Genomic DNA, 27,776 nt, shown 5'->3' on the forward strand with positions numbered 1-27,776 from the left:
AGCGCCAAATCTGCATTCGTACATTCCACTGTTTAGGCCAAGAGTTTTGCCTTCTGTGGTACACTCGTACGAAATACTATGAGTAAGCTCAATTTGCTGTTTTCTACGCGCAGACACCGGTAATCTCGCACATTATGCAGCGTGGAAACCCGCCGATGCGGTCAGAACAATCTCGCAGCTTCAAGACAAACTTCGAGATAGGACATTAATCGTAGAGAGACTCAGAGCAAAGCTTAAGCAATTGGGAGCACGCAGCGTCATACTGTTTCAACACCAACCGAAAGCGAGCGCTCTTAAATAGATGGTTTTGCCGTAGGCAGCCAGACATTTTTCTTGAACAGATTGCCGGCGATTCCTGCTATTGATCTTGAGGGGTGCGAGTTTAAGCCTTTAAGAGCATGTGTTCATCTACTGCTTGATTGTGGCACTGCCAAGCATTTCGGAGTTTATGCTAAAGAGTATCAATCCTCAACAAACCAGGCATATGGCTGTTTCCTTATAAGCCTGAGGCGTCCAGGTTGACTTCTCGTAGATACGTAGGGAGACCTTTCGTAGTTCTGAGGGTCATCCAGAAACTCTCTTGCTACTATCTGCAGCAGATGAGATAGATGGAAGCGCTCCCGTTGTCAAAAATGAAGAGGTGGAGTGCCCAGGGTTACGAAAAAGAGCTTTGAAGCTATGACTTTTGCTGCAGCGTGGCGTGGTTAGCGTAGTAGAGCCTTGGTTCAATGGATAATTGCCAGACGCGTTCAATCATCATCGCACTTGTGGCCTTAATCATGGGCTAGAGACAGCAAAGAGAAAATATCTCTTGCACGTGGCCTTGGTCGGCTGCTGATACTTTCTTAGACATCTAGCTGAGATGGATCCTGTTCCCGTTGTTGCAATAGAGCTCGCGGAATCCTGCTACACTTAGCTTTCAGTTGGCGCATGCTAGTCATTCAATGTATGGCACTTGCCCACAGCGTCTTGTTCTTAAGTTTCTACAGTGCTACGTGCAGCATATCAGCCGAGGGCGCGTTGCTTGCACAATGGACTATCCTGGCAAAGAGGTTGCCTCCATGTTGTACACACAGTCATTTATGCAGCCTGCTACGGTACGCTTGGCTCTAACCCACCAACCAGGCTTCGCAGCTCACAAAGCATTTGCCGCACCATACTCACAAGGCAATGGCTTCCTCACGTCGGACCTGGAGCTGAAGCTGGCTACGCTGCCTTATAACGCTGCCATCCAATAGAGCGCTTGAGCGTTATCAGGCTTTTTGAGGCGTGAGCAGCCAATAGCGTGGCCGATAGAGCCATTATGCTTCCATTTTCATCGAGCCTCTGCTGCCGACTATTCGGAGGATGGGGCCCACCGCAGATATCTCGTCTCTGAAGCAGTGGCAAGTGCACAAAAAAATCGCATCAGCATAATATTAGAATAGGTGCTGAAAGGATATTTATGTATCATTCAAACGGGCAGCTTTCAGGATACGGTGACCCTGTTTGCACGGTCTCGAAGCCCATGGCTAAACATGGCGGCACAACTTCACGTGTGTTGGTAATATTCTTATACAAGATATGAAATGCATTTAGTGTGGTTGACAGTATCTAGGGGGACTCAGCCAAGATTACCTTCTACAGATATTGGCTCTGCTCTGCCTCTAAAGGCCCCACAGAGACCCACGGGCTGTAGGCAAAGGTAAAAAACCTGTCTTTGCTGGCATCAGTGTGAACATTTAAATTCAACACAGAAGTCAATAATGGGTAAGAGCCTTTTTTTGCAGGTTAGTCACCCTAAAGAGGCAATCAACTGCAGTTCAACCACAACCTCAAGCAGGACAGACGCCACGCCAAAACTATATTTTAACCAGCATACCGTTTGTTCAATTGCCATTTCGTGCAATTCAAGGTATATCAGCAACTTAAAGCAACAAGAAAGACGCTTTTATCAGTGGTTTGCTGAATACAAGGCTATCCTGTCCAATAATTCCAAGCCAATGACCATGTGTGCAGGCCTACACTTGCTACAGTTGGTGCATGGGGACATATCGCGTGGAGTTGTTATCTTTGACGATAATTTTTGAGCGTCCGAAGCACTGAATGGCCTATGTAATTACCTGATTGCACTATCGACCTTTTTAGTCAAGTGACGGGCATGGTTGAAGACGCTAGGGCAGGATACGTGGTGCACTAACGACCTCTACGCATGAGTTGCACAGAAGACTCTCTGAAGGTAGCGTCATGTGTCTTGTAAGGCTTTCAGAAAATCATAATTGTTTTAGTGATCAATAGGGTTCATGCTCGCGCAGCCCCAAGCCGAGACAATCACGCCGTTCAGGAGCCGGAGCTCAGATATGGGAAGAAACAGTGTTGTCTTTCCACAGCCTGCTACAGCCACTATGAAGCTAAGATATATTCAGAAGTGAAATTCAGGATGCCTGCGACCTGAGGAGGCGTACCGTTGCCTTTGACTGTCTGAAAAATCACACGCATTCCATTAAAGTCCCTCCACTCCTGAAATCCAAGCAAGAAAGTAGCCCAAACAAAGAATGAACGGACGCGTGAAAATGATCTCTCTTGATCTATAGTGAACGAACTAGGGCACAGCGAGACTCGGCATCTAGCTCTGCGCACAAGTGGTTCGGTTGCCCCATCGATCTGCAGTCAAGGATTAACCTCTTGCATACAGGGCAGAGCGTGTACTTCTGAAGCTATTGATAATGCCAGAAGAGATTATGGATCAGAACACGAATACTCCAGAGGCTGCCTCGGATCCATCTGCGTTGGCACTGGGAAGGAGCATGGAGTCGTTGCCCGAGAGGAACGGCGCTGCCCCTGCAGGGCAACGCTTAGCACACTGGCTCATAGCACAGATCCAGTTGTCTAGTTTCGTGGCCGACGAAGATTGGACACCCGATCATACGCGGGAACTATTGAACTTTTGCAATGACAATCGCCGCAGCCAGTGGTTTTTGTGGATGTCGAAGAAGCCCCAACTAAATCCCTTAGAACGCGGCGAACAAGGAGTACAACGGGAGAAGCCAGAGTGCAAGCGGCTTGCCTTTAGTGATAAGCTCCCTCGACACTGCACTAATTATCTTCAGCAACATACATCATCTAAAGATGAATGTGGAGACGGACTGGTTTTCTTAGGAAAAAAATGTACGGGTGTGTTTAACGCAGAGGCCCCTGGTGAGCATCTCTTCTGCTTCTCATTGCGCAGCAACATTCTTGAGCATGTTTCAGCTTTTATTCGGGGAGTATGCATTCCTGTGCTTGAAAGCAATGCATTGTGGCCTCAAAGCTTCAAACAGGAACTTTCGAGAAAGGTAGGCTGTCAGCATTGCAGTGGTGCAGTTGTTGCTCCTTCCCCGTAGAGTAGCATGTACTGTCCCTAAAACGCCTGGTCAAGCAATATTCTTCTGCAGCAGTTTATCACACTTTAGATTCGGAAAGAGAAACGCATGTGCCTTTTGCATAAATTCTGTAGCTCGTCAAGTATGTTGGTCATTTGACTGACATAGTTCATCGCGCCCAGGGCTGCTCTAGACTTGTTCTTCCATTAGAAGACCTTACCAATATTACTAAGTGCGCAAGCGACCGAGAGCTTGTTCAAAGGCTGGAAGCACTAGTGAATTCGTGGACTCGACAAATGAAGGAAATTCTGGCTGTCCAGGTATGTAAATACGCTTGTGGGGTATATGTTATAGTCATTGGGCTCCGCCACGCGTCTCGAACAAATATGCTTCCGACTCACATGACTAATATATTCCGATAGCATGGCAGCCTACCTTCTGTTTGGGTAAGTACTGCTTTCAGGATGGACCAGAGGGGTCACTAGAGTCATGCCATCTTGGCGAGATCCAGCGGTGGACAGAGCGTGCCCAGAACCTCAAATCGCTGATTGAGCAGTTCCATGAGCCAGATATACAAGCCGTAATAGACGTATTAAATGAGGCCAAATCATCTTGCGCAAAACACTTCCAGTGGGTTTTTACTTTTGTCGTTAAGACAAATGTAAGCTGTCATCTGAGCAGTGCACACCAATAAACGTACAGATATATTTGTATGAATGCGGATCTAGCTGGGCTGTGCTCATACCTATTCTAGCAGCTCTACAGGCTTTCAGTTTCTTCATGCCGCAGATCAGTGCAAAAAGATATTGTTGCTTCATCGCGGGTAGTTCATGATAATCTCAAGTTCTTGGAGGTATTACGGGGCCCATGCCAAGCTCTTAGAGAAGCGGACCCCACGGAAATACCCATGGTAGCCACACAGCTTCTGATGGCTGTTCGAATTGTTGCGACACACAGCAAGTATTATACCACTCCAGAAAGGATAAGCAGTAAGTAGTGAAGCCATCCTCTAACAGAAAAAAGCAAGATGAACAAGCGTCTATGTTTGCATATTTGAACAGCGATTCAGTGATATGCCTTTCTCAGTGGTATCTTATTCTAGTCGGATGTGAAAAGCCACGCGTTTCCGGTCAGTTGTACGCAGCTCTTCTACGTAACGTCGCAGCCGAGGTCATCCGGCGTGGTCAGGCTTCAGTGGATATTGACTCGATATGGGCGGGAGATGTGGCACAGCCAATGGAAAGTCTGAGAAATGCAGTCGAGTGTGGCGTCACTCTTAACAGAGTCTTCAAGCAGCTGTCTACGCTGATAAAATCAGAAGGAAAAGCATGCTGCTGGGATTCTGCTGCCGGTGCAGCGTTTGCAGAGGTGGCTAATACTCTGAAAACACAAAGTACACATGGCAGGGGAAACGTGGGAACGTATACATATTAAATAAGGGAGCTGTGTCTGCCCATTGCTTAGGGGATGTAACTTTGGCATACACCACCATAGTATCCTTCCAACTCGTGCTTACAGTTGTGGCATATGCTGTGGTTATGCACTAAATAGAGCGATGCCTTCGTACAACGATGCAGCGACCTACTTGATGTCTGCCGCGCTCAGTTCCAGTTCAGCCCCACAGCTCAGTCGAAGCAAAAAGATTTGATGTGTTCATCAGCAGATTCAGCAAACTTATGCTCCACCCCGCAAGGTCACGTTTATTTTCCAACCTTTGGTCCATTCCAAACAGAAGTAATCCGCAGCAACATACGGAACATACAGCAAGAATATGGGAAAGCTCTTTCAAGGCTTAGAGTGATGGGCCGGAATATTTTGAATGTGAAAGCTACAAGCTGGCATAATGAATATGCACAGTTCAAAGAGCAGGTACAAAAAGTGCATAATCATTAAGTCTAATTTTTAATTAGTTACACGGCACTCAGGCATTTCTGGAGTGTTGTCTAAGCATGAAAGGCGACAGGTGCACGCCTCATGAAAATTGCCCTTGTAGTGTGTTGCCCTTAAGGTTCGTGACCATGAGAGTATGTACATGAACGTCATTGCAAGTGCTTTCAAAAGAGCAGCTACTGTTGAAGAGGCGTGTGAAATCTTTGGCGCCTTCAAACTTTTAGCAAAGAGACCCAATATTCAGAGGTTTCTGGAGAAAAAGGCTTCGGATATTTGGAGGCTCTTTTCTCAGGTAAGCCATAATTCACTAAGGGCTGACGGATGTGTTTGCTCGAAGCCCTGCCGTAAGCCACATGGCTACCCATGCCATAAGGGTAGATAATTAACATGTCAGCTGAGCATTTGTCGCGTAGGTTATCCAAAGTGCTGCTGTGTGTGCACGCATGCTAGTCTTTACTCTCCATCAAACGACAATTCGATCTTTTGAAGAAATCACGTGGACTCTTTCTGTCAACTAAACTACTTCACCCTTGCAAGTCTGGCGGAGCCCTATGGTGCCGAGGAGCTGCCCTGCACTTGCAACGACAGCTGCACGACATTCGTGAAGTCACTATTTCAGAAGACGGAAAAGATGCTGAGCAGGCTTTACGGCTCTATGAGAATGTGACAGACATGCTTCAGGTGCAATGCTTGTCAGTGGACAGCTAGTAGAATGTAGTTAGTACTTTCTTCGAGCTGTGCATTGCAGATCTGGACCTGCATGGCCTTCTGCACTGCGCTGTGACGGCTATGCGCTAATAATCTGCAGACATTTGTGGAAAAGTCGTTCCAGGAGTGGCTGCAGGAAGCTGAAGCCGTGCATCCGTCTGGGCATACTATTCATTCTCCTGACATTCCACTGTTTGGTTGTGACAGGCATCTATTTACTAGAACCAAAGGTTAGCTGTTCTTAAAATGAGTAGCGGGGACCCTTTTTTATTTTGCTGCTCGCATGCTTATTCAGCCGCATAGACGACATCCCGAATTGGCAGGGCAGTAGAGGAGCATCTCGCGGATATACTTCGCCACATTATTGTTCAGGAGCTTCTTTGAAAACTGTAGTACAGTCCCTCCAAGCTTGTATTTTTGCGCTCTCTGTAGGTGGTGGGCTTGAACTCAACTTCAACAAAGAACTGCATCGAGTACTGCAGGAAGCTCATTTTTGGCAGTACATGCAAGACCAGATTATCCGCCTCCCTTTCACCGTCCTCGAGCTCCTTAAGCACCGGGATCGCCTTTTCCTCCTTCAGCAACATATACTTGGAGTTGTAAAGGCCTACAATGCTATTGCCGAAGGCCTCACGGCAAGTTTCATGCTTAGCAATATTATGCCGATGCCAAACTATTTATGGACTGCGCATTGCGCGAGGAAGGCTATGCCTGCAAGGCGCAGGCCGAAGTGAACAACAAATAGACGAGTGAACAGCCGCCAGCGCTCGCATCAATTGACCGAATTTTAAGATCCCCTATGAAATGCTGCTATGCACCCACAGCCTGATGAACGACGGCTCTTCCAGCAACATGTTGGTAGCCTGGACAGGAAGATCGCTCCGGGTATAGAAAAGTTGACATGGAATTCTAAGGTAGGACTCAGCTATAATTTTAATGTATCTGCAAGAGCCCAATGTAGGCAGCATCACCTTATCTGGTAGAATTAGAGGGTAGCGAAGCACAGCAGAGACAGACTAGTACTCAACCCGTGGCTGGTGTCGACACACAGGGCATCAAAGAGTACTTTGTTCGAGACGCATGGAAGGACTGCCAGGCAGTCTGCGAATACGTTACCCGGTTCTTATATGAAAAAAAGGCAATCACGCGCATAATTGAGGAGTCAACGCATACTCGCTTAATATTTGTTGACAAGAAGAATACAGTGGAATTAGAGGGCTTCCTTCGTCAACAAGGAGAGACACAGCAAGCAGCTGTGCTGGCCTTCCAGCGCCAACACTCTGAAATTGTTGGCAAGCTACAGCGCATCGAAGAGGTGCAATCCCAGCCCACTGGTATTAATTAATAGCTTTCTAAAATCTTCTTTGACATTGTTTTCTAGCCTGTTCACATTCACTCGTGCGTTTAACACTTTGTGGTCTAACTGTGGTCCCTATGCAGTTGTTTAAGAAGCAGAGTAAAGATGTGCAAAAAGAATGGCTTGCATTCATCAACAGACTAGACAACGAATGGAGGGAAGCACTGCGTAAAGTGGTTCGGACGTCGCTTTTGGTACGCTGGCATGTGCAGAAAGCGCTAGGTACTTTGATTAAAGCACTAACTTTAGCCGCTGTCGCTGGTACATCATGCATATGTGAACAAATGCGCAATCGTGAATGAGTTCGTGGTACACACCACATACACTGTGGACATCCCTCGCTGCTTGCAACACATGCAGTCACGCAAGCCTCTGATTTTGACTGTTTTAATAGGAGCTTGCGAATAGCCTCTCCCCCAAAGAAAGCAAACTAAATTCTGTTGAGTCGTATCCCCTGGTGCGAGTGTCCGCTGCTCTCTGTGTCGACGGAGCTGGTAGCAGTGGGAGTCAAATGGCTTTTAGGCCCTCTATGGATGAGCTAAGAGCAGCGATTGAGAGGACGTGCAATGAAGCCGTGCTTGCCCTGCAACGCGTGCCCAAGCTTTCTAGCTTCTTGGAGACTAGGTGACACATGGAATTTTCAATTCCTCCCTCCGCACAGAGCCTACTATAGAAAAAAGGCTATATTGTCACTGTAACCAGTGTGTCCGCCCCTTCGTTTCGCGTTGCAGAGATGCGCCTGCTTCGAGTAAGCTTCTTAGTTATCCCTGCAAACAGCAGGACGCCTAATCACATTGTCAGATGGCGAAGACGATATTCAGTTATCCGCCTACGGGTCAGCGAAAAGGTCGATAGCATGGTCCAGGTGGAAGTGCACTTATGACCGCAAGAATTCTTGTTTATTCTGTTTTTCTTTCGTTCGCAAACTGTTCTGTGACATGCCGGGGCTATCCCTTTTTGCAGTATGTTAAAGCTGAAATGCTTGCCCTTTCAGGTGAAGAGGCTTCATGTGGAGGACAAATATGCTGGTACTCAGAGCTTGTGACTGACGAAAAAGTTACACAGCTCATTACGCAGGTCAGATTACAAGCATTCGAGGATGAGCACAGTACTCGGCTGCCAGACCTGGTATAGTATCCAAAGAAATATTAAGACTTACACGAGGCTGGATCCTACGCAATTGCTCGTGCAGGTGTCACGAAACGTATCCAACACTGCGTGCAAACTCAATGAACGATTGAAATGGTGGAGCACCAACTACTCATGCCTTCTTGAAGGAGCTCAGGAAGCCCCAGATTCGCCGCTTCATCTCTCAGAGCGGCCTTTACATTTGATTGTGTCCTCAATCCAGGACTACAGTGACTATTACAGTGACATACAGCAAGAGGAATCAAACGTAATTCGCTCAAAATTCAAAGATTCACTGTGTTTATAGAATAAGGCTGGCAGTGCTTTCACTGATTTTCCCGTTTGCATTTCAACATGCTTTCATGCTTTCAGACAGTTATCTGCTTTCTAGAGGCTGATTTTCAACAGTTGAAGCAATCTCTTTTAGACCGCTGCCGCATGAGACAGACATCACTAACTACGTATCTACATGACTGTGCTCGAAAAGAACAAAATGACATTATTGATTACATTGAACGTAAGTGTTTAAACTGGGACGACTGCAGCTTTGAGCGAACCTTTCACAGCGTGCAACATTACCTTAATCTACTGTATACGTGGTCTCTAACTCTTTGAGTGCCCATTGATCCGTGCATCATCCATTGCAGAAAGCACAAATGCTCTACAGCGCGTACCTCAGAATACCGAGGAGCTACGGAGTCAAGTTGAGCTGTGTAGTAGCTGCAAGCAACAGGTATCTGCGCTCCGCGGTAAAATACAACCTATTCAAGCGCAGTTTGCAACTCTCCGAGAGCTTCGAGGTGCGAACCAAGATTCACAAGCTCTATACCACAAACCAATGGGAAACGTTTGGCAACTTGCTTTTGCTGCGTTTTCGGGTATCTGTGACAGTCTTGGTGAAAGGCGCTGCTCAATCCGTGCTGCCTCCAAAAAGTGCAACACATATCGTAGTTATGGAACAACGCAGTCAAGCTTCTGTAGAAACGATAACGTAAGACACTGATGAAATGAAGAGTAAATAAGTTTCGTGTCATGTAATCAGTGAATGTCTTGGAAGAGGAAGAAGCGCTGCTCGGGAAACTCAGTCCTGCAATTGATTGTTTTGAGGATGCCTTGGAAGCTGCAGAGGCCATGCTCATACGGTGAAATAAACTCGTTACCGATATTGCAGAAGCACACGCTTATATAGTTCCATGCATTGTATGATTCTAAATCCCCTGCATTCTCATCGGGTTTATTGAGACTTCGGGGTATTGTGGCATGGGAGTAGACCACTCTGAAATAGTCACACATTCTGCTGCACCTTGGGCATGAAAATAAGAATGGTTCATGAACTATATGTATGAATGCAATTACTGCCCCTAAATCATACCATTTGTAGGACAAAAAAGGCTATGAAGCTAGACGCGGAATTGCTCGTTGACTCCATAAGCCGACGAGCGTCCGAGTTATTCAAGCATTTCATGACTTCCGCGCCGTTTGACGGGTCTCCTTTCAACTACGACACAGCGACAGCCTTCTCAATCATTCAAAGCTACGACGCTGAGTTAAACAAGCTTACTGAGTCTCGGAGAGAGTTAGACCCTATTCTAGACTTCTTTGGCATTGATAGCCTCCCCAACCGAGACCTTGGGCAGATGAAAAGTGATTCCAACAAGCTGTCGGAGTTATGGACATTGAAAGTAGGCAGCCTATCTTACCCAATAAAGGAGAGGCTAACTCTGAGCCCAGGTAGCTTGCGTGTGTCACCAGATTCTTGAGGTTGCAGTCAGGTAATCTGTTTTCGAGATGTCAGACTTTATGCTCTACGGAAACTGCGCAGCATGAATGGAATGAAGCATGGGATTCAATGAGTGCTAAACCACTCTACTCAATCAATGTTTCGGAGCTTCATGATCGCGGGGAACACTTTCATGATAGACTCCTAAAATTCACGGAGGCCAGAGGTTGGTCTATCTGGCGAAAGGTTCAAAGCGACCTAGAACAGTTTCGACAGGCCTTACCACTAATTTCAAATCTTTTGGACCCAGTGAGTGCAGGTCTTTGCAGAATGAGTCGAAACACCAACCCTCAATGGTAGCCCAGTCATGCTGCGGATCACGCATTAAGGAGCTGTTCCCAAACGCATACTGCGAACCTTTTAGATTGGTGTAAAAGTAGCGTGTTTCATAGCGGGTATACTACGAAAGAACGTTTTAGAGCAGCTTTATGGGCCTGTAGGCCATAAGAGATCGTCATTGGGACCGGATTAAAGCTGAAGTGGCGGAACGTTTCGAGCACCGCTCTGCAGAGTTCACTTTAAAATCAGTATTCTGCTATGACCTGATTCGCCGTTCAGGTGCGCAGGACAACGTACAAGTAGCATATTCAAACGCTTACCGAGAAGTGAAAACCTATTCATTGAATTGCTCGCGTATCTTTCTGTGCATTTTGGGTTATAACAGACCTTGTTGCACGTCTAACAGAGGAGGCGCGAAAAGAATATAAGATTGAGCAGGCACTCAACAACATTGTCGTTGTTTGGAGCTCATTGAATTTGAAGATTGTACCATACAAAATCAATTTGCTCCACGTCGAGGCAGATGAAAGCCTTGTGGCTACGTTGGAGGAGCATTTGCTGTGCCTGTCAAGCATTAAGAGCGATCAGTTCCACCTGCCCTTCAAAGAAATTGTCCATCATTGGGAGTCTACACTCTCAATTGTGTCTGAGCTCTTGGAGCTACTGCAGCAAGTGCAAAGGCAGTGGGCGTATCTAGAAAATGTGTTCAGAGGTAGGAGATGATACCTCGTTGAGTAGAGGGAAGCCATTCGGTTTACGTCGAAAGTAGCAAAAAGCTTGTGTTTCACTTTTGCACGCGTCGGTACAGGGTCCGAGGACATTCGTATTCTGCTCCCCCAGGAGGCGACGCTGTTTGACAGAACAGACAGACATTTTCTCAAAACACTTCGAGGCTTTCAGCAAGCACCCATGCTAGTCGACGTATGCACACAGCCGCAAATCAAGGAGGAGCTACAACTCATGAATGATGATCTAGAGGATATTAAAAAGTCTCTTGACGACTATCTCGAAAGGAAAAGGTCCGTATGTCCAGTGCACAATTCAAAAGATAGACCTGCTTGTGCATTTTTTTCACTTATTTTCTTCAATGGCACTGCTTCAAGGTGTTCGTGCTCACTTTGCAGACAAGAATTCCCCCGCTTTTACTTTGTCTCTAACACCGATATGCTGGAAATCTTGGGGGATGCGAAGGACCCTGAAAGAGTGCAGAAGCACATCAAAAAGTTCTTTCAAGGCATTAGAAGCCTGGACCTAGTGGCACCTGGTACCAGCCTCTAGCCATCCACTTCCGGCGGTGACTTAACCAGAACGCTGCGATCTGGTTCACTCGAGAACGTTTGTGCCATTATCCACTTGGTTTTAGTAGTTTATGTTGGCGCAGGGAAGCGGGGCAATAGATGGTGTGAAGCTGACGGCTTCACCTCATCAGAAGGAGAGCGCGTGAGATTTACGCCACGGCCTGTCACTTTAGAAGGAAGCGTCGAGCAATGGCTAAACAAGGTATATATGCGAAAAATCCAAATAGTAGTATTCAGTAAAGCCCTGCACCAGAAATTGTATTCGCGCCCAATGAAGCTCTCCGTTTAGCTGAAATCCTTCTTCAGGTCACAAGGGCGATGCGCGAGACATTAAAAAGGCAGCTAGTAGCTGTACACCAGCAATCTATGGTAACCGGCACGAAGAGGGAAAAGTGGATCCAGGATAATTGCTTCCAGCTTGTCATTGCATCGGCGCAGATCACTTGGTGAGCCATTTTCCCATTAGCTGCGGTGAAAAAACTTTCTGCGAATATTAGCAGCATTGTGGTGTAAGCAATAGCGATATGGACCGAAAACAAGCAGGAATCACAAAACAGAAACCGCACTTTAGGAGCGTGAATGCGTTTATCGCACATTATAATGACCTGAGGATGCGCTATCAGGGCCACGGAAACTGAATGTGCACTCCGCCGCCTTAGCAAGGGCAACAAAAATTCTATGAAAATGCTGAGAAGACATCAGTCACGACAGCTGATGCAGCTAACCGATCTTCTGCGGAAGGTGCCGAGCAACAAAGAACGATTAAAGCTGAACTCTCTTATAACCGTTGAAGTGCATAACCGAGATATCCACGTGAGTTCCACCAGAGTCGCATCGCAACACACGCATGGTCGCGGTGTTTTGTTGACTGTGGAAAAATCCGCATGCCTGTAAACGACCGCTCGGTGCTCTTCTTCCTTAGGAAAAGTTGATACAGAGTCATTGTGACGGCGAGCATCACTTTGCATGGACGTCCCAGCTTCGGCTGGAGCTGCGCGAAGAAAAAGGCGAACCGGAAAAAAGTAATCCGTATATACGTAATGGTACTCTGTGGATTTGCTACGCTGTTATGAGCATAAGCTACGCTTTTGACATCAAAACCATTCACCCACAAAGCCTACCAAGACTTGCGAGCCGCAGTTATCTGTGCAGGTAGTTTCATGGCCTCCTCCAGCCAAACAGGCTTTTCAGGCGCCCTACATTGTCAGTGCCTCCAGGCGGAGACTGTGCTGGCCTACGGTTATGAGTATCAAGGAATTTACAGACGGCTTGTGATAACTCCTCTTACTGATCAGTGCTTTATGGCCCTCACATTTGCTCTCTACTTGCGACTTGGCGGGTCTTGCCATGGACCAGCAGGCACTGGTAAGACAAATGCAGCTTTACAAAGGGCTTCATTGGACCAACTCGATGATTCTGCTCTTTGATTAGCCCCCATCTGTCTCTGTACTGTGGAAAACACTTGAACTCCCATAATGTTGCGTCATATGTGTTTGAAACATGTAATTGACTCTGTACAGGAAAGACCGAAACAGTGAAAGATCTCGGGAAAACTTTAGCAAAATTTGTGATTGTTTTCAACTGTTCTGATGCCTTGGATTACCTTTCACTTGGACGCATCTTCAGTGGTTTGGCTCAGAGTGGTGCTTGGTGCTGTTTTGACGAGTTTAACCGTATTGGCCTTGAAGTGCTGTCAGTGGTTGCACAGCAAATAGCAACCATTCAAGCTGCCCTTCGGTAAGATTGCGATGCAATCCTAGCGGCAACCTTCACTCGTACAGTATGGTATTAGTCACTTAAGTGTAAGTATACTAATGACTCATGTGCAGGGAGATTGCATCAGATGAACACACCCCTCATAAGTTTTGTTTTGAGGGCCAAAGAGTTCGCTTGGATCCTGGCTGTGGAATCTTTACTACTATGAATCCCGTGTATAAAGGGAGGGCAGACTTACCTGATAGTCTGAAGAGCCTTTTCCGCCCAGTTGCTATGATGAGCCCCGATCTTGCATTGATCTGCGAAATTTTACTTCTGGCCGAAGGTTTTGACGTAAGCTCGTGGTAACTGTAGACCCCTGTGCTCTGGTAGTGCGTGGCCTGTCCATCCTGTACATAATAATTTTCGAGCACATTTAGGTATGTTGTGTGCTACCGCAGATTGCTAGAAGCCTTTCTCGGAAGGTAGTGGCACTTTTCCAGCTGATGGCCCAACAGCTAAGCAAGCAGGACCATTACGACTTTGGGCTGCGCCCTCTTTGTACGGCGCTGCAGCGCGCTGGAGAGTTCAAACGACAAGCCCACGAAAGCACAACAGAACAGGCATTGATGATTCAAGCAATCTTTGACACGGTTGTCCCGAAGACCGTTCCAGAGGACTTGGATATTCTCTTTGCACTACTAAAAGATATATTTCCAGAATCCGAACTGCAAGCGGTATGTTCCACTTGTACTCGATGTGTGACTGTGAAACAAAATAGTTGCCTAACAAACATATGTATGCAGAAACGTTAATCTGCCTGGAGTCTTCAGAGAGAATCAGAGGAGCTGCGGGAAGCTTTGGAGGAGGTAATAAGGAAAAACGGTTGGACGAAGGTGGAGGATCAGATAAAAAAGGCACAGGAACTGTTTTACTGCATGCGTTCTCGCCACGGAAACATGCTTGTCGGGAATACCCTGTCTGGCAAATCTACGGTGTTGTCATTGCTTGAGGAAGCGCTCAACCATCTTAGTGCTCAGGGTCAGTCACTATGAACCTAAAATTGGCGATGCTATACCATTTCTCACAGTCAATTTATGCAGGAGTGAATGCAAATATATTTCTGAGGATACTTAATTAAGCGGTTGTGCCCACGAGACAAGTTGAAGACGCTGCTGCATACATCTACGGGGTTTCAGGCCTGGATTATTTTACTATAAAATCCTTTTTTGTCAATCCCAAATCCTTGGACGAAGCAGAGCTCTACGGCGGATTTAGTTCTGTCACTCGCGAGTGGACTGATGGCATATTTTCGTCACTACTTCGGATGTGTTGCAACGAGGTACAGGGCCAAAGCAAGTGCAACAGATGGGTTGTGCTTGATGGACCGGTTGACACAACTTGGGTTGAGCACATGAATTCCTTGCTTGACGATAACAAGACACTGACATTGACGAATGGTGATCGAATGGAACTACATTCACAGGTGCGAACCGAACAGCCATGCGCACAATTGTGCCAAGGTCATTAAAGTTACGCGCTATACGATTTCGATCTTAATTGCCTCGCTTTTTCCAACGATCAGGTATCTCTGTTGTTTGAGACAGAAAACTTGTCGGTAGCTTCGCCGGCAACTGTCAGCAGAGTAGGCATTATTTTTATGGACTCCACTAAGCTAGGTAGGCTGCTGTTTTAGTTCACATAGTTGCCGTGTATTATATTGGAATAAAAACAATCTGCACATTTATCAAAGGAAGAATAACTCTGGAGCGACGGAAAAGGAACGACTGGCCTACTCGACAGTTTAATGGGAGTTTACTACGTGCGGTCGCATCCCTGTAGGCTGGGCACCATGCGTTGACGCGTGGGTATCCAAGCGGTATGGCACCAGCGACGCTGCAAGCTATCTCCGATCGCTTTTTAACAAGTATCTCCCAAGCATGCTGCAGGTAGCCTCCTTGTCCCAAAAATGGATGATGGATTTGGTTGCATAAGGATCTTCGTAGCAGTTTGTTTAGTTTGCATAACTAAAGAAGGACCGCCTGAAGGTACTTATGATTGGACCACTGGCGAATTCGCATATTTCCTGCATACTTGCGGAGGCAAGCATACACCACCTTAAGGGTCGATATGCTGTTTCATGATATGTTTCTTCCAGACAATCAAAGAATGCGAGCAAGTTGTTGGAATATCAGAAATGGGGGCAGTGCACTCCCTTTGTCGTGTGTTCGAAGTACTTGCCTCTCAACCAAATGTAAACATTGAGGTAATGTGCCAGCACAATTTTGTTGAGGAAAATTGTGCAGTGCGTATGGGCAACTGCCCAACCTTGGCTATTGCAGCCCTCAAGTTTGTTTTCCCTACGCTTCCTTTCCCAAGTTTCGTATGGGACACTCTTTGATAATCAATTCTCATATGCTTAGGTCCATGGTGGTCAGCCGCTATTGGAGAAGGTTTTCCTCTTTTCCCTCATTTGGTCTTTGGGAGCCGCCGTGGGCGGGGGCAGCCGCCAACAAGTGGATGCTGCAATACGTCAGCTCAGCAGCAGCTTTCCACCGTCGCACTCCGTGTACGACTACGCACTCAGCACAGAAAAAGGAGATTGGACACTCTGGGAGGATCGCGTGCCATCGGCATACAGGTACCCTGGAAAGCTGTGCAGACGTACTGATTCGCGTAGGGGAATACTGAAGGCCTTTGCATTTTCCTCCGAAACCCACAGATGGGCTGGCTACACCATGAACTTAGTACTGCTCCAGGAATGTTGCAGTTAAACATCATTTGAGCATATATGTTGAAGTACTGTCATGGCTACTTTTGTGATGGGAAAACTACTTGGATGCCTACTCAGGCCTCTAGACGGCACGCCTTTCCATAGGATATTCGTTCCCACAGCCGATATAATGTGCCATGCCTTCCTGCTAAGTGGATTCGTACGAAATAAAATCCATGGCCTCGTTGTTGGAAGCCGCGGTTGTGGTAAAACATCGTGCATTCGACGAGCTGTTCTTGATGACTTACCGGAAAGCATTTATAACACTACTACCCTCACCTTCTCCTCCCAGACGTCTTCCAACGATGCTCAAGAGGTATTCAGACACTCGTTACAGATCCTTAACACCAACAACAAAAGTTTGCACATGAATTGCCAGGCAGTCACGGCAACTATATGAGAGTGTGACACAGGGTTTTGAAAGCAAGCTGGAGAAACGGGTAAAAGGAAAATGGGGTCCACCAGGGAGGAAGACACTTGTTTGTTTTATTGATGACCTTAACATGCCAAAGCCAGACGAGTTCGGTTCCCAGCCACCCCTTGAACTTCTCAGGCATTTCCTTGATTATGGCTCCTGGTGAGTCCGTCGCCGCCCATCAATCCTGCAGAGTGCCCTCCCTTTGAGTATTTACCTTGTGTGACTCCTGGGCATCACCGGACAGACTACTGTACTTCCAGCTTTGCTATACTCATTTGCAGGTATGACCGCGACCGACAGTCGCTGAAAGTGGTGCTTGACATGCAATTCTTAGCAGCCATGGGAGCTCCTCAGGAGGGTTACGCTTCCATAGCCTCTCGCCTACAATCACGTTTTAACACCATAGCATTTTTGGAGCCATCGTTATCTCAAGTTATCCGGATCTACCAAACGCTCGTACTCCACAAGTTCTCGGATTTCAAAGAAGTGGGCATGAGTATTTTAACAAGTGTTTGTGCTGCAGGTCTTCGTAAAACTCTAGATCAAGTCAGGCTCTGTGCCTTGTTTACTGCGTTTGTCAGGACGTGAAGAGCATTGCTGAAAGCATTGCAACAGCCTCCATTGCAGTGCATTACACAGTCCGCCAGACATTTAGGCCAAAACCAGAGAAACCTCATTACCTCTTTACAATGCGCGAAATTTCGAAAGTTGTGCAAGGTCTGTACCAAGCCGACCGCAGGTGCATTGAAGACGGAGATGTTTTATTAAAGCTATGGTATGCACAACCATGCTAGAGGAACACGCGGCAAGCATGTAACTGTAAAACAGAAGATTCTTCAGAAGACTATTCACTTCATCGGCTAGTGATGACACCTGACTTGTTTGTGGTTGGGTCATTGCAAAGGTATCATGAATGCCAACGGGTTTATCAAGATCGCTTGGCATCCTCTGAAGATGTCGCGCGGTTTGTGGAGACCTTGGAAAATATCCTCGGAAAAAGCTTCCAGATTCGCACAAAGGATTTGACAAAGAACAGGAAAATTATTTTTAGTCACATAAGAGCTCAGCAATCGCGAGTTTTGGCACCGGGGGCATATGAGGAAGTACAAGATTGGCAGGCGTTACAAACAAGTTTGCAGCTTAAACTAGATGAGATAAACGCAACAAGCACTACGGGAATTTTGAACTTGGTGCTCTTTAGGTATGGCTGGGGATCGCGACGTCGGTGTTAGGAATACCACCAGTCTTCGAATGCCCCCTGACGCCAACTTTTGTACACCGCCACTTGGCCGTCAGCAATACTGTGCTTCCTAGCACACAAGAACAAGTCAAGCACTATCAGATACAATATGGTAGCGTGTGTATTCAGAGAAGCAGTTGAACACTGCTGCAAGATTCATCGTGTACTATGTATGCCCAGAGGGCATATGCTGCTGGTCGGAGTTGGAGGTAGTGGAAGACAGTCCCTGGCATCTTTTGCGACCAAATTACTGGAGATGAATCTCTGCCATCTTCGCGTAACGAGGACCTACACGATTCGAGATTTTCACGAAGAGCTGAAGCATCTAATCGTTAAAGCAGGTGCATTTGATCAACAAAAAACGAATATCCGTGCAATGCTTCTTAGAATTTTTGAACACAAATAATACAGTGTTTATGTTACTGTGAGTTGCAGGCCTAGACGGAATCTGCACAAGTCTCTTACTCACGGATAAAGAGCTGAAGAGTGAAGCATTTTCAGACAGTTTGAACAGCTTACTCGCATCTGGAAAAATTCCGGGAATTCTGGATCCAGAAAGCCTTGCACAATTGCTTAAAGACCTTCAGCCTGCAGCGGAAGCAGCAAGAGTATCTTCGCAGCCTGACGCCTTGCTTGAATTTTTCCAAACCAGGGTTAGGGAGAACCTCCACGTGCTCCTCTGTGTTAGTCCAATAGGGAATAAGATACGAGACTACTGCAGGTACGAAGATGAAGCAGGAATGATCCAAAAAGCACCGTGCACAAAGCAATAGGTGCGGTCCGAGCTCACTCTTCTCACTACGTAGCCCCAGTACTGGTGGAGCCTAAATTGAGAGGAAAGTGCATGGCAGGTATGTATTGCGCATTGAGGGCATCAGGATGTTTCCAGCCTTCATCAACGAGACCCTGGTAGACTGGTTTTTTGCGTGGCCCCAAGAGGCACTTGAGGAGGTGGCAACAGTCCTTCTGGAACCTGCGGACCTGGATCCTGCAAGTAGAGATGCTGTGGCTCGCGCTACTGGCCGTGTCCACATGGATGCCATCAAAGTTGCAAGAACGTTTTATCAAAAGACCAAGCGGACAACGTCTATTACACCCACAAAGTTTCTTCAACTTGTTGGTGTGAGCAACAATTGATCAATTCGTAGTCACGGGCTCCTAGCTATCGTGGGCTTTGCTAAGGTATTGAGCGTCCGATCTTGTCAAACACTTTAAAATGCAGGGTTACTGTAACATGCTTAAGGAGAAACAAGAAGGAGTCCGAGAGAAAATAAGCAAGATAGCTACAGGCCTTAGTAAGCTGGTGGAGGCGCGGGAGCAGGTGGAGGCAATGAGCGAAGCACTCGAGGCGAAAAAGGAACATGTTGCAAAAATGCAACGAGAGTGTGATGAGTTGATGGCGATTATCGTGGAAAAACGAACTCTTGCTGACAAGCAAATGAAGCAGGTATTATCAGCGCTGCATACTGAGATTTCTCAGCTTAAGGTTCTGTCAGCTCGTATTTCCGGTCTCCACGCATTGCAGTATGTGAAAAATGTAAAATCAATGGGTTACCACCAGGTAGTTTGCATATATCTTGACTTGAGAACTTTAAAGGTAGCATTCTGTGCAAAAGATCACTGAGTTAGCAGCCAATCTAGATACACAGTGTTCAATCTGTTACTCGTAGGTTGAAGCGGACAGCGCCCGCATACAAGCGGAGGAGGTGGAAACTAAGATTCTCTCTGAAGATGCAAGGAGGGACCTTGACAAGGCTATGCCCGCTCTAGAAGCAGCTATTGACGCACTCGAAAAGCTCGACAAGAAATCTGTTGCGGAAGTTAAAGCTTACACGAAGCCGCCAGGTCCTTGCGATGCAGTCAATTTTCTCGGTTTTACTTTGAAGGCAATGGGCACTGCACGGTTTCATTTGAATTGATGATTCGTGCTCATCTGAGCTGTGTTTTGTGTCGTTGTAGATCTCGTAGTCAAGACCATGGCGGCTGTCATGACCGTCATGGAAAAGTCACCAACTTGGTCTCAGGCAAAAAGTGAATTAAATGACCCAAGCTTCTTGGGTCGAGTCAAAAATTTTGACAAGGATTCAATAACTAACGCGACACTGAAGAAAATAGAAAAATTTACTAAAGACCCATCCTTTGCGCCTCCCAACGTGCAAAAGGTATCCCGTGCTGCTGGTGCCCTATGTTTATGGGTACATGCCATGCAAATGTACGCGGAAGTCTACAGAGAGGTTGAACCGAAGCGCCTAAAACTGCGCCTTGCAGAAGAGCAGCTTTCGAAAAAGCAAAATGACTTGAAACTCTCTCGAGATCGGTAAGGACTGCGAATGTACGCTAACCAGGGCAGCATCAGGCACACCACGTACAATTAGCGCCAGTTACGTTTCATCTGAACTAGTCGCGGCTTTGGCTAGATCGGCATGTTTGAGTAGGCTGGATGATATCCAAGCACGCCTTCAGCAGCTTAACCATCAGCATGATGAAAGCCTACGGAACAAGAGCAACCTGAACAATTCAGCAGAAGAGCTAAGCTTGAAGCTTGGTAGGGCAGAAAATCTCATCACTGGATTGGCCGATGAGAGAGATCGCTGGGAACTATCCTTGGGAAGTTATCGGACAAACCTGAGCAATATCTTAGGAGATGCCCTTCTGGGAGCTGCATTCATGTCATATGCTGGCCCATTCACAGCATCTTACAGAGCGCAGCTCGTGAGCATGAGATCACTTGACCATGCAAGAGGCTGCGATCCAAGTTATGTAATAATGTAGAATAAGAACCTGCTATCGGCACCTACAAAACAGATCGAAATTTGGCTTGCCGCACTGCCAACTACTATTCGTTTGCCCTCAGGTAAAAGACCTTTGGACCTGCGAGCTGCGGGGTCTAGATCTACCATGCAGCACGGATTTCAACTTTACAGAGTTCCTTGTTTCACCGCTAGATGTTAGAGAGTGGCAGTTGAACGGGCTACCAACAGACTCATTTTCAACCGAAAATGGTGTTTTAATGATGAATGCTCCAAAATGGCCGCTAGTTATCGACCCACAGAACCAAGCGAACCGTTGGATAAGAAAGCTCAAGTCCTCAGAGATCAAGGTAACAAAAGAGACAACAATGCACAAATTGTTGGGTTTTGCACAGCAAGCGTAGCTGTGCAACAATCCGTTGTAACCGCCCATGTGCCGGCGACGAGTGCTTTAACAGTGCATTGTCACCTGTGGTTTCTGCGCTCTCGACTAGGTTATAGACCCAGCATCAAAAGACCTTCTACGCATTCTTCACCTCTCAATACAGGCTGGGCATTCTTTACTACTTGAGCGCCTGCAAACGCAGATAGACCCATCACTCGAACCGCTGATCACCAAAAATGTCACAGTTGTCAATGGCAGCAAGTTCATCCGCATTGGTATGGTAGTCGACGGATACGAAGCATGTAGATGGGTTTCCTTTTGGGACGCAGAAGTCTGATAAAGGATGGGATGCTGTTTTGTTCTGTCTACCGCAGGGGACCAACTTGTTCCCTACGAAAACAACTTTTCACTTTGGATGACAACTAAGCTGGGCAACCCTCAGTTCCCTGCAGAGATTGAGACCGAAGTCACTTTGATTAACTTTGTAATTATGCAGGACGGCCTAACTGAACAGCTTCTGGTTAGTGAGAAGAGAAAAGCGCTTTAAATTGGCTAAAATGGATCCTGCTTTTGGATCGTAGGCCAGGCTATTGAAATTTCTCGGTTGTGCGGGAGCTTACGACGACTCAGGGAGTTGTCGTCATGAAAGAAGAGCCAAGTTTAGAAGCACATAAGCATGCGCTGGTTTCAAGGCTTGCTGAAGGGCGGAAGCGATTGCAAGACGTTGAAGACCAGATTCTTCGACTGCTCACTACTGCACGAGGATGCTTGCTGGATGACTTGGAGCTTATTGAAGCTCTTCAGGTGTGTCCAAAGGTCACATAAACAAAAACCAAAGTGATTGGTATTGCCGACATGTACCAAAAGTACCAACAAATAAACCACATGTCACAAGGCTCAAATGTGCGCCATGCATGAGTCGCTACGCAGTGTAAGTCCACTCTCTTTGTACAGATTGTGTTGGCGCTGGAACATTATGACTCAGAATTCAAAACGAGTTGCAGCGGACGTAAGTTCCCAGATTGATACTTCCGAGCACACTATGAAGAAAATTGACCAGGCACGCGAGGCCTACAGGTAGGCACGTTGCAAGGGTAGTGAATGGAAAGTATTGTAGGCACAGAAATACCAGCCCTGGCACGGTAAGTATGATTGTGGCGTTCACCCGAGAAGCGCAAGTTCTCAACTATGATGCGTGCAGACCGTGTGGACACAGAGCATCTGTTTTGTACTTTGTGTTACAAGATTTAGCATCGGTAAACTCGATGTATCAATTTTCACTAGAGGCCTACGAAGGCTTGTTTGTGGAATCGATTAGTAAGGCAAAAGAGTGTACGGGCATGGCAGCGTCGGCAGAGGAACATGTCATGACGATAAACTCAGACCACACACATGCAGTATTCAGGTAAGAAACAGAAAATGTGTTTATGTCCTGGTCAACGAGCATCTCAATGTTTCAGCGAATTTGCAGCAACCACTACAGAAAGGCTTATGAATTTGTGGTGGTGATTTTCCTTTCATCTAGGCATGCACGACAGGGAGTATTTGAGCGGCACAAGGCTCTCCTGGGCTTGCATCTGTGTGCTAGCATCCTGCTCGCTGATGACCAGCTGAATCGCCATGAATACGCTTTCTTATTTACCCGTGGTGCTTTATTGGATGCTCCTTCACCGCCCACTAATCCTGACCCGGAGTGGATCACACCAGCTGCATGGCAACTCGTTTGTAAGGCTGACCAGCTGGAGGCTTTACAGGGACTACAGAGCTCCGTAGATCAGAACAGCAGGTAGGGTGGCATTTTAAAGTTATTTTGTAGCACCAGCCATGCTGATTCATTGCATAGCACAGTGAATGCACATTACTGGGTATTCCTGGCCCGTCCTGCGCCTTATTTGTGAAGTATCTGGTCCATATATTGTTTATACTGCTTGCAGGGAATGGCGTCGGTGGTTTGGATCAACTGAACCAGAACGGGCCACACTCCCTGGTGACTGGCAAGCCCGCCTAGATGCTCTGCAACGACTCATTGTTATTAGATGCCTTCGTCCAGATCGAGTAATCCCTGCAGCATCTCGTTTTGTTGCAGATGCACTGGATGCCAGATTCATAGAAAATATGCCGCTGGATTGGGAAGATCTGTTTGCTTCCTCGAAAAACACTGTTCCATTGCTCCTTCTTCTATCTGGAGTAGATCCTGTTGGACAGCTCATGACTTTTGCGACGTCAAAAAACGCAACCGTCAGTTTCTATATTCAGTTCTTATAATATGCGTATGGAAGCTCCGGCAGTAATTTTAATTGTGTCTGCATGACTGAGTACCGCTATGCTCGCAACTCTAGTTTTGAGCGAATGTTTGCTTACTGAACAGGTGGTTTCTGTTGCACTGGGCCAGGGTCAGGCAATGCGAGCCGAACAGGCCATTCGCGATGGTGCTCGTCATGGCTTTTGGGTTTTCCTAGCAAACTGCCACCTTGCAGTATCTTGGCTTCCGACACTGGAGAAGCTAACCGAAGAGATACTAAACATGAAACTGCACCCAAATTTTAGGTTATGGCTTAGCTCGGAGCCAACAGAAAATTTCCCCATTGCCCTTTTGCAACGGTAAAGCAAACGATGGTGTAAACAGCTGGAATCCCTAAATTGGATTTGCCATTGGTGAAGCTAAACCTCCACTTAGCCTAAAGCGAAAGAGATAAAACACACCCGAGTTTTCGCATGATGTACTCACCAGTGCACACTGGTGATGTGTAGGTCGACAAAGGTTACTATTGAACGGCCACGTGGCTTGAGAGCAAACCTGCAACGCCTATTGCAACACCGTACGGAAGAGGATATGCAGAGAGTTCATGGGGCGGCAGAACGATACCAGCGGCTTTTTTTATCACTATGCTGGTTCCATTCCTTGCTTATCGAGAGAGGGAAATTCCATAATACTGGATGGACTCGAGATGCTAGCTTTAGCGACAGCGATTTCTTTGTCGGAGACAGCATTATTGCCACGTACTGCGAACAGGTACTGTGGCAACTTAAGACCTAGAACACAATTTCTGCTACCCTTCACGACTTCGAATTCTCCGGAAGACCACGTATTGCGGTTTTTGCTTTTGCTGTCTTGCATCAGTCGCCCAGCGAATTCCCATGGGAAGCAGCACGATCACGAATTGTTGGGGCTTGTTACGGGGGCCGGCTTACGGACGAAAGAGACCTGCGACTACTCAGAGTGTATTGCAATGACTGCTTCAATCCCCAGGTCTTAACCAGAGATTTCAGGTTTCAAGGACTCTCACAGCTCCCCTTACCCGACGATATCTCATTAGTATGCTAACTCAAACGATGGAATTCCCGGGCAGAATAACTCTCATTCTGCAGCACTAGAAGCAATAAAAGACAGGTTTTTGCCATGGCGCCCCTTGGAGCACTACATTCATTATCCATTTGGACTAGAGATGGCGTTTTCATGGAGCCATTTGTGTGTTCATCTGATCAGAATGGCCTGAGACAGTATGCTCGTGATCTGCCAGCAATAGATTCTCCCGAAATATTTGGTCAGCACATCAATGCTGAAATCTATTCGCAGATAGAGGAAGCAGAAGAACTGTTTACAACACTTTTGAATATTCAGGCTCCTGGAGCCGATGAATTCGAAAGTGGAGAGGGAAAGTGCCGAGATACCATGGTATTAGTTTTGCACAGTGCTTCGGAAATATGCACCCGCTTCAGTCCTTTGATCACTGCTGGTCACCAAAGGTAGGGCCGCTAGATTGGCGCGTGACCGCTCATGAAAGCGAAATTTTCACAACCGATGATCATTGATTCTTGCGCTCAGATACTCAGGTGCTGCGAAAATCTTGAACAAGCCCTTCCAAAATGCCTACAAATGGATCAGATGCAGCACGCTGAACTCGAAAATCCCTCACCTCTTCGCACTGTGATGTTACAGGAGGCTCAGCGCCTCAACAGACTTCTATCGTGCGCCAAAGAGATGGTTCAAAACTTGCGGAAGGCGATTTCAGGATTCTGCACAATGTCAGATGATTTGGAGACGTTGCAATCCTCGTTGCTAAGGGGCGAAGTGCCACACTCCTGGTCCTTTGCTTTCCCGTCGCTCAAGCCCCTCATGTCATGGACCAACGATTTGGCCGAGCGCGTTGATCAAATTAATAAATGGGGGCTCGTAAGTAATTTAGGTCTAGTCATGCCATATATGCTAGCGTGAATCAGCTCTTACGGGTGGCTAGCTCCCGACCCACTTCAGGTGAGGGGCAGACTGCGAATCACTGGCTCAATGTATTACCAGTCTGTTTGGCTGGTTGTGGAAGTTTGCTGCACAAATCCATAATGCTTGACTTTGAAGAGAAAAGGACATGTTTTATGCAAGCTCTATATCATAACACTACTGGATCGGGTTATATATATATATATATATATATACATGCCAAATGTAAGTCACACAGCAAATATTTAGCCAACGTGATGCACAATAAACGCTTCAGGAAGGACAACCAAAAGTATTCTGGTTGGGCGGGCTTACCTACCCCAGCGCCTTCTTGGCAGCTCTGCTGCAGCAATTCGCTAGGAAGAATTCCGTGCCAGTTGATACTATAAGCTTCGAATTCATCGCGCAGGTAAGGTGTATGTCGGTTATTTGCTACGAACAGCCAAAGGCTGCTTCAACTGCGTGTCAGCAAATATACCGACAGTCATGTATAGTAGCACATGTCTTGCAAATAGATGCAATACGTCTATGAACCATCACTGACAATGGTATTTTCTGGCTGCAACTTCTTCAGACTGCCTACGACGAAGGCCTGCTACCGTCACCACCTCGGGAAGGAGCATACGTAAAGCGTCTGTATCTTGAAGGGGCATCTTGGAATCTTGAGGGCATGGCCCTCAAGGAGCCAGAACCGATGCAGCTGATCTGTGAACTCCCCATTGTACACCTCAAGCCAACAACACGCAGGCGCAATTTAACTGAAAAACTGTACATGTGCCCTATATACCAGTATCCATGCCGAAAGGGGACCATCGACAGACCGTCTTTGGTTACGATGCAAGAAATACGCAGTGGGGCCCAGGACCCATCATTTTGGGTCAAACGAGGCACAGCCATCTTGCTGTCTACCGCCACTTAGAGGCACACGCAAATTATCTCCCTCTGATGATTTTTTGACAGGGCATGCTAAGCCCTCCAAGAAAGTGTCAGCTTAGATGATGAGGGCCTCGCAGGATGTCTTCATGCTTCTAAGCATTGAAGCCAAAGTATTTTAGTCATCCACAGTACCTACACCAGCTTATCGATTAGCCGCTTCGATGCAGTGCATTTCCCGTCTATTTATCTATAGTTAAACAAGCAGGCGTTAAGAACATAAATATGTTAGCATCCTTCAAATGACTGTGTTCTCGAGCTGTATGGTATTCTCTGTATTGCAACATGTTTAATCAGTAGAAAATACATTAGTGCTAGAAGCACAATACAAGACATCTAGTGTGCCCTACCAGCCCTCATATGCCCGTATAGCACCAAACACCTGCCCAACGCCCATATGCGCAGACAGTTGGAGCTGCTTGTTTTGTAGATGGCGCTTTCGTAGAAGTGTTTGTGATCGAAGTGTCCCGGAAAACGTCCTCCAGTGAAGCGTGCGGTTGGAGGGTCCCGCATTCTCCGGCGAGGGCTGAACAGCAGCTGTGTGTATCGCTCGTTGCTTCCAGTCACTTCACACTAGTGGCAGTTTTCAACTCCAGGACTTCTATGACGGGTAGGCTATTGCTGTGTCTACTCGGCCATCCAGGCAATAATCTCGCTGTAACGCTGTTTAAGGAGCGCGATCAATTGTGTTGCAAAGAAGTGGCTGCTGGCCACAGCCCTCTGTCCATTTCATACTCGATGAAGTAGAAGTTACTAAATATGTGAGAAATGCTCAGCGAATTATGGTTAAACTCACTGAGTCTGGCTTTCAAGGAATCTCGGAGTGTGGAGGAACTCCTTTTTCCACGGATTATACCGTTCATGACTACTGTTTAACACAACTGGCCGCCAAAGCTTTTGCACCCACGTGCTTGTTATGTTGTAAACGTGCAAAGAGTTTTCTACAAATAGCAACTGGAAAAACCTTATGGGCTTCTCCAATAGCATTGCAAATCATATCTATAGTTGCATGCTCACTCGGCCTTTACATTGGACTGGCTCGCCGAAAGCATAGATGCTGATACTTACAATTCCTTTTTGGCTACGTCGAGCAATGTCCATCTCACACTGCAGTGTTGTGAGGGGCTTTTAAGCGGAAAACCAGATCATCGCGTCAGTAAGCCGCTGGCTAAAACTGTTTACTTACTAATAGTCCACGGCTTTAACGGATTCATCAGCACTATCAACTTAGACGCTCCAGCTCATGACACTGCCGTAAAAGCTTCTTATGGAGCTCTAGGGAGATGTGGCCATCATGTGCAGCTGCTGTATGCGCTTAGAGTCCTCATAGTAATGGCAGCTTACAAAACAATAAGGATTCTACAAGCAGCGTCAGTGTATCTCTTGCCAAGAAACACACGCGCTTTTGGCCAATTATCACTTTCATTTATCGGATCAGTGCGATCCTGTATTCACCGCTGTGGTAGGTATCAAAGCTCTTCCATGAGCTACTACTTAGGTGCTTTCCTGTTTTGCCCTGTACGCACGAGGCACGCGAAGAACACTTTTACACAATCAGCAAAGAAGCTGATACACCACATCTATC

The 27,776-nt window shown here is 46.8% G+C and overlaps 1 protein-coding gene across 1 annotated transcript; it reads left to right on the top strand.

Moving 5' to 3' along the window:
- Positions 1–2,705: 2,705 nt before the first annotated feature.
- Positions 2,706–26,177, top strand: LOC34623557 (dynein-1-beta heavy chain, flagellar inner arm I1 complex). The gene is given in 66 exon segments (XM_026335870.1): positions 2,706–3,314; positions 3,476–3,661; positions 3,805–3,955; positions 4,136–4,330; positions 4,564–4,709; positions 4,893–5,210; positions 5,350–5,554; positions 5,851–5,912; positions 6,040–6,169; positions 6,402–6,574; positions 6,764–6,853; positions 6,991–7,254; positions 7,380–7,490; positions 7,691–7,920; positions 8,028–8,044; positions 8,291–8,373; positions 8,489–8,692; positions 8,797–8,945; positions 9,076–9,224; positions 9,467–9,566; positions 9,806–10,106; positions 10,247–10,453; positions 10,645–10,762; positions 10,869–11,195; positions 11,292–11,502; positions 11,608–11,747; positions 11,865–11,983; positions 12,088–12,227; positions 12,405–12,594; positions 12,704–12,803; positions 12,934–13,146; positions 13,302–13,431; positions 13,611–13,830; positions 13,938–14,213; positions 14,310–14,460; positions 14,676–14,962; positions 15,062–15,116; positions 15,319–15,425; positions 15,635–15,742; positions 15,900–16,117; positions 16,328–16,565; positions 16,663–16,826; positions 16,949–17,153; positions 17,249–17,442; positions 17,572–17,805; positions 18,037–18,248; positions 18,343–18,628; positions 18,786–19,029; positions 19,130–19,354; positions 19,578–19,752; positions 19,867–20,224; positions 20,343–20,619; positions 20,762–21,007; positions 21,152–21,317; positions 21,417–21,562; positions 21,673–21,846; positions 22,028–22,119; positions 22,244–22,447; positions 22,568–22,828; positions 22,977–23,280; positions 23,411–23,643; positions 23,794–24,055; positions 24,164–24,358; positions 24,530–24,718; positions 24,869–25,216; positions 25,833–26,177. Coding segments are annotated over 66 exon segments (13,167 nt in total).
- The last annotated feature ends 1,599 nt before the right edge of the window (positions 26,178–27,776 follow it).

The sequence above is a fragment of the Cyclospora cayetanensis genome, unplaced genomic scaffold (genome assembly GCF_002999335.1).
Source record: "Cyclospora cayetanensis isolate NF1_C8 unplaced genomic scaffold, CcayRef3 CcayRef3_contig_83, whole genome shotgun sequence".
In the NCBI taxonomy this organism is placed as follows: Eukaryota; Apicomplexa; class Conoidasida; order Eucoccidiorida; family Eimeriidae; genus Cyclospora; species Cyclospora cayetanensis.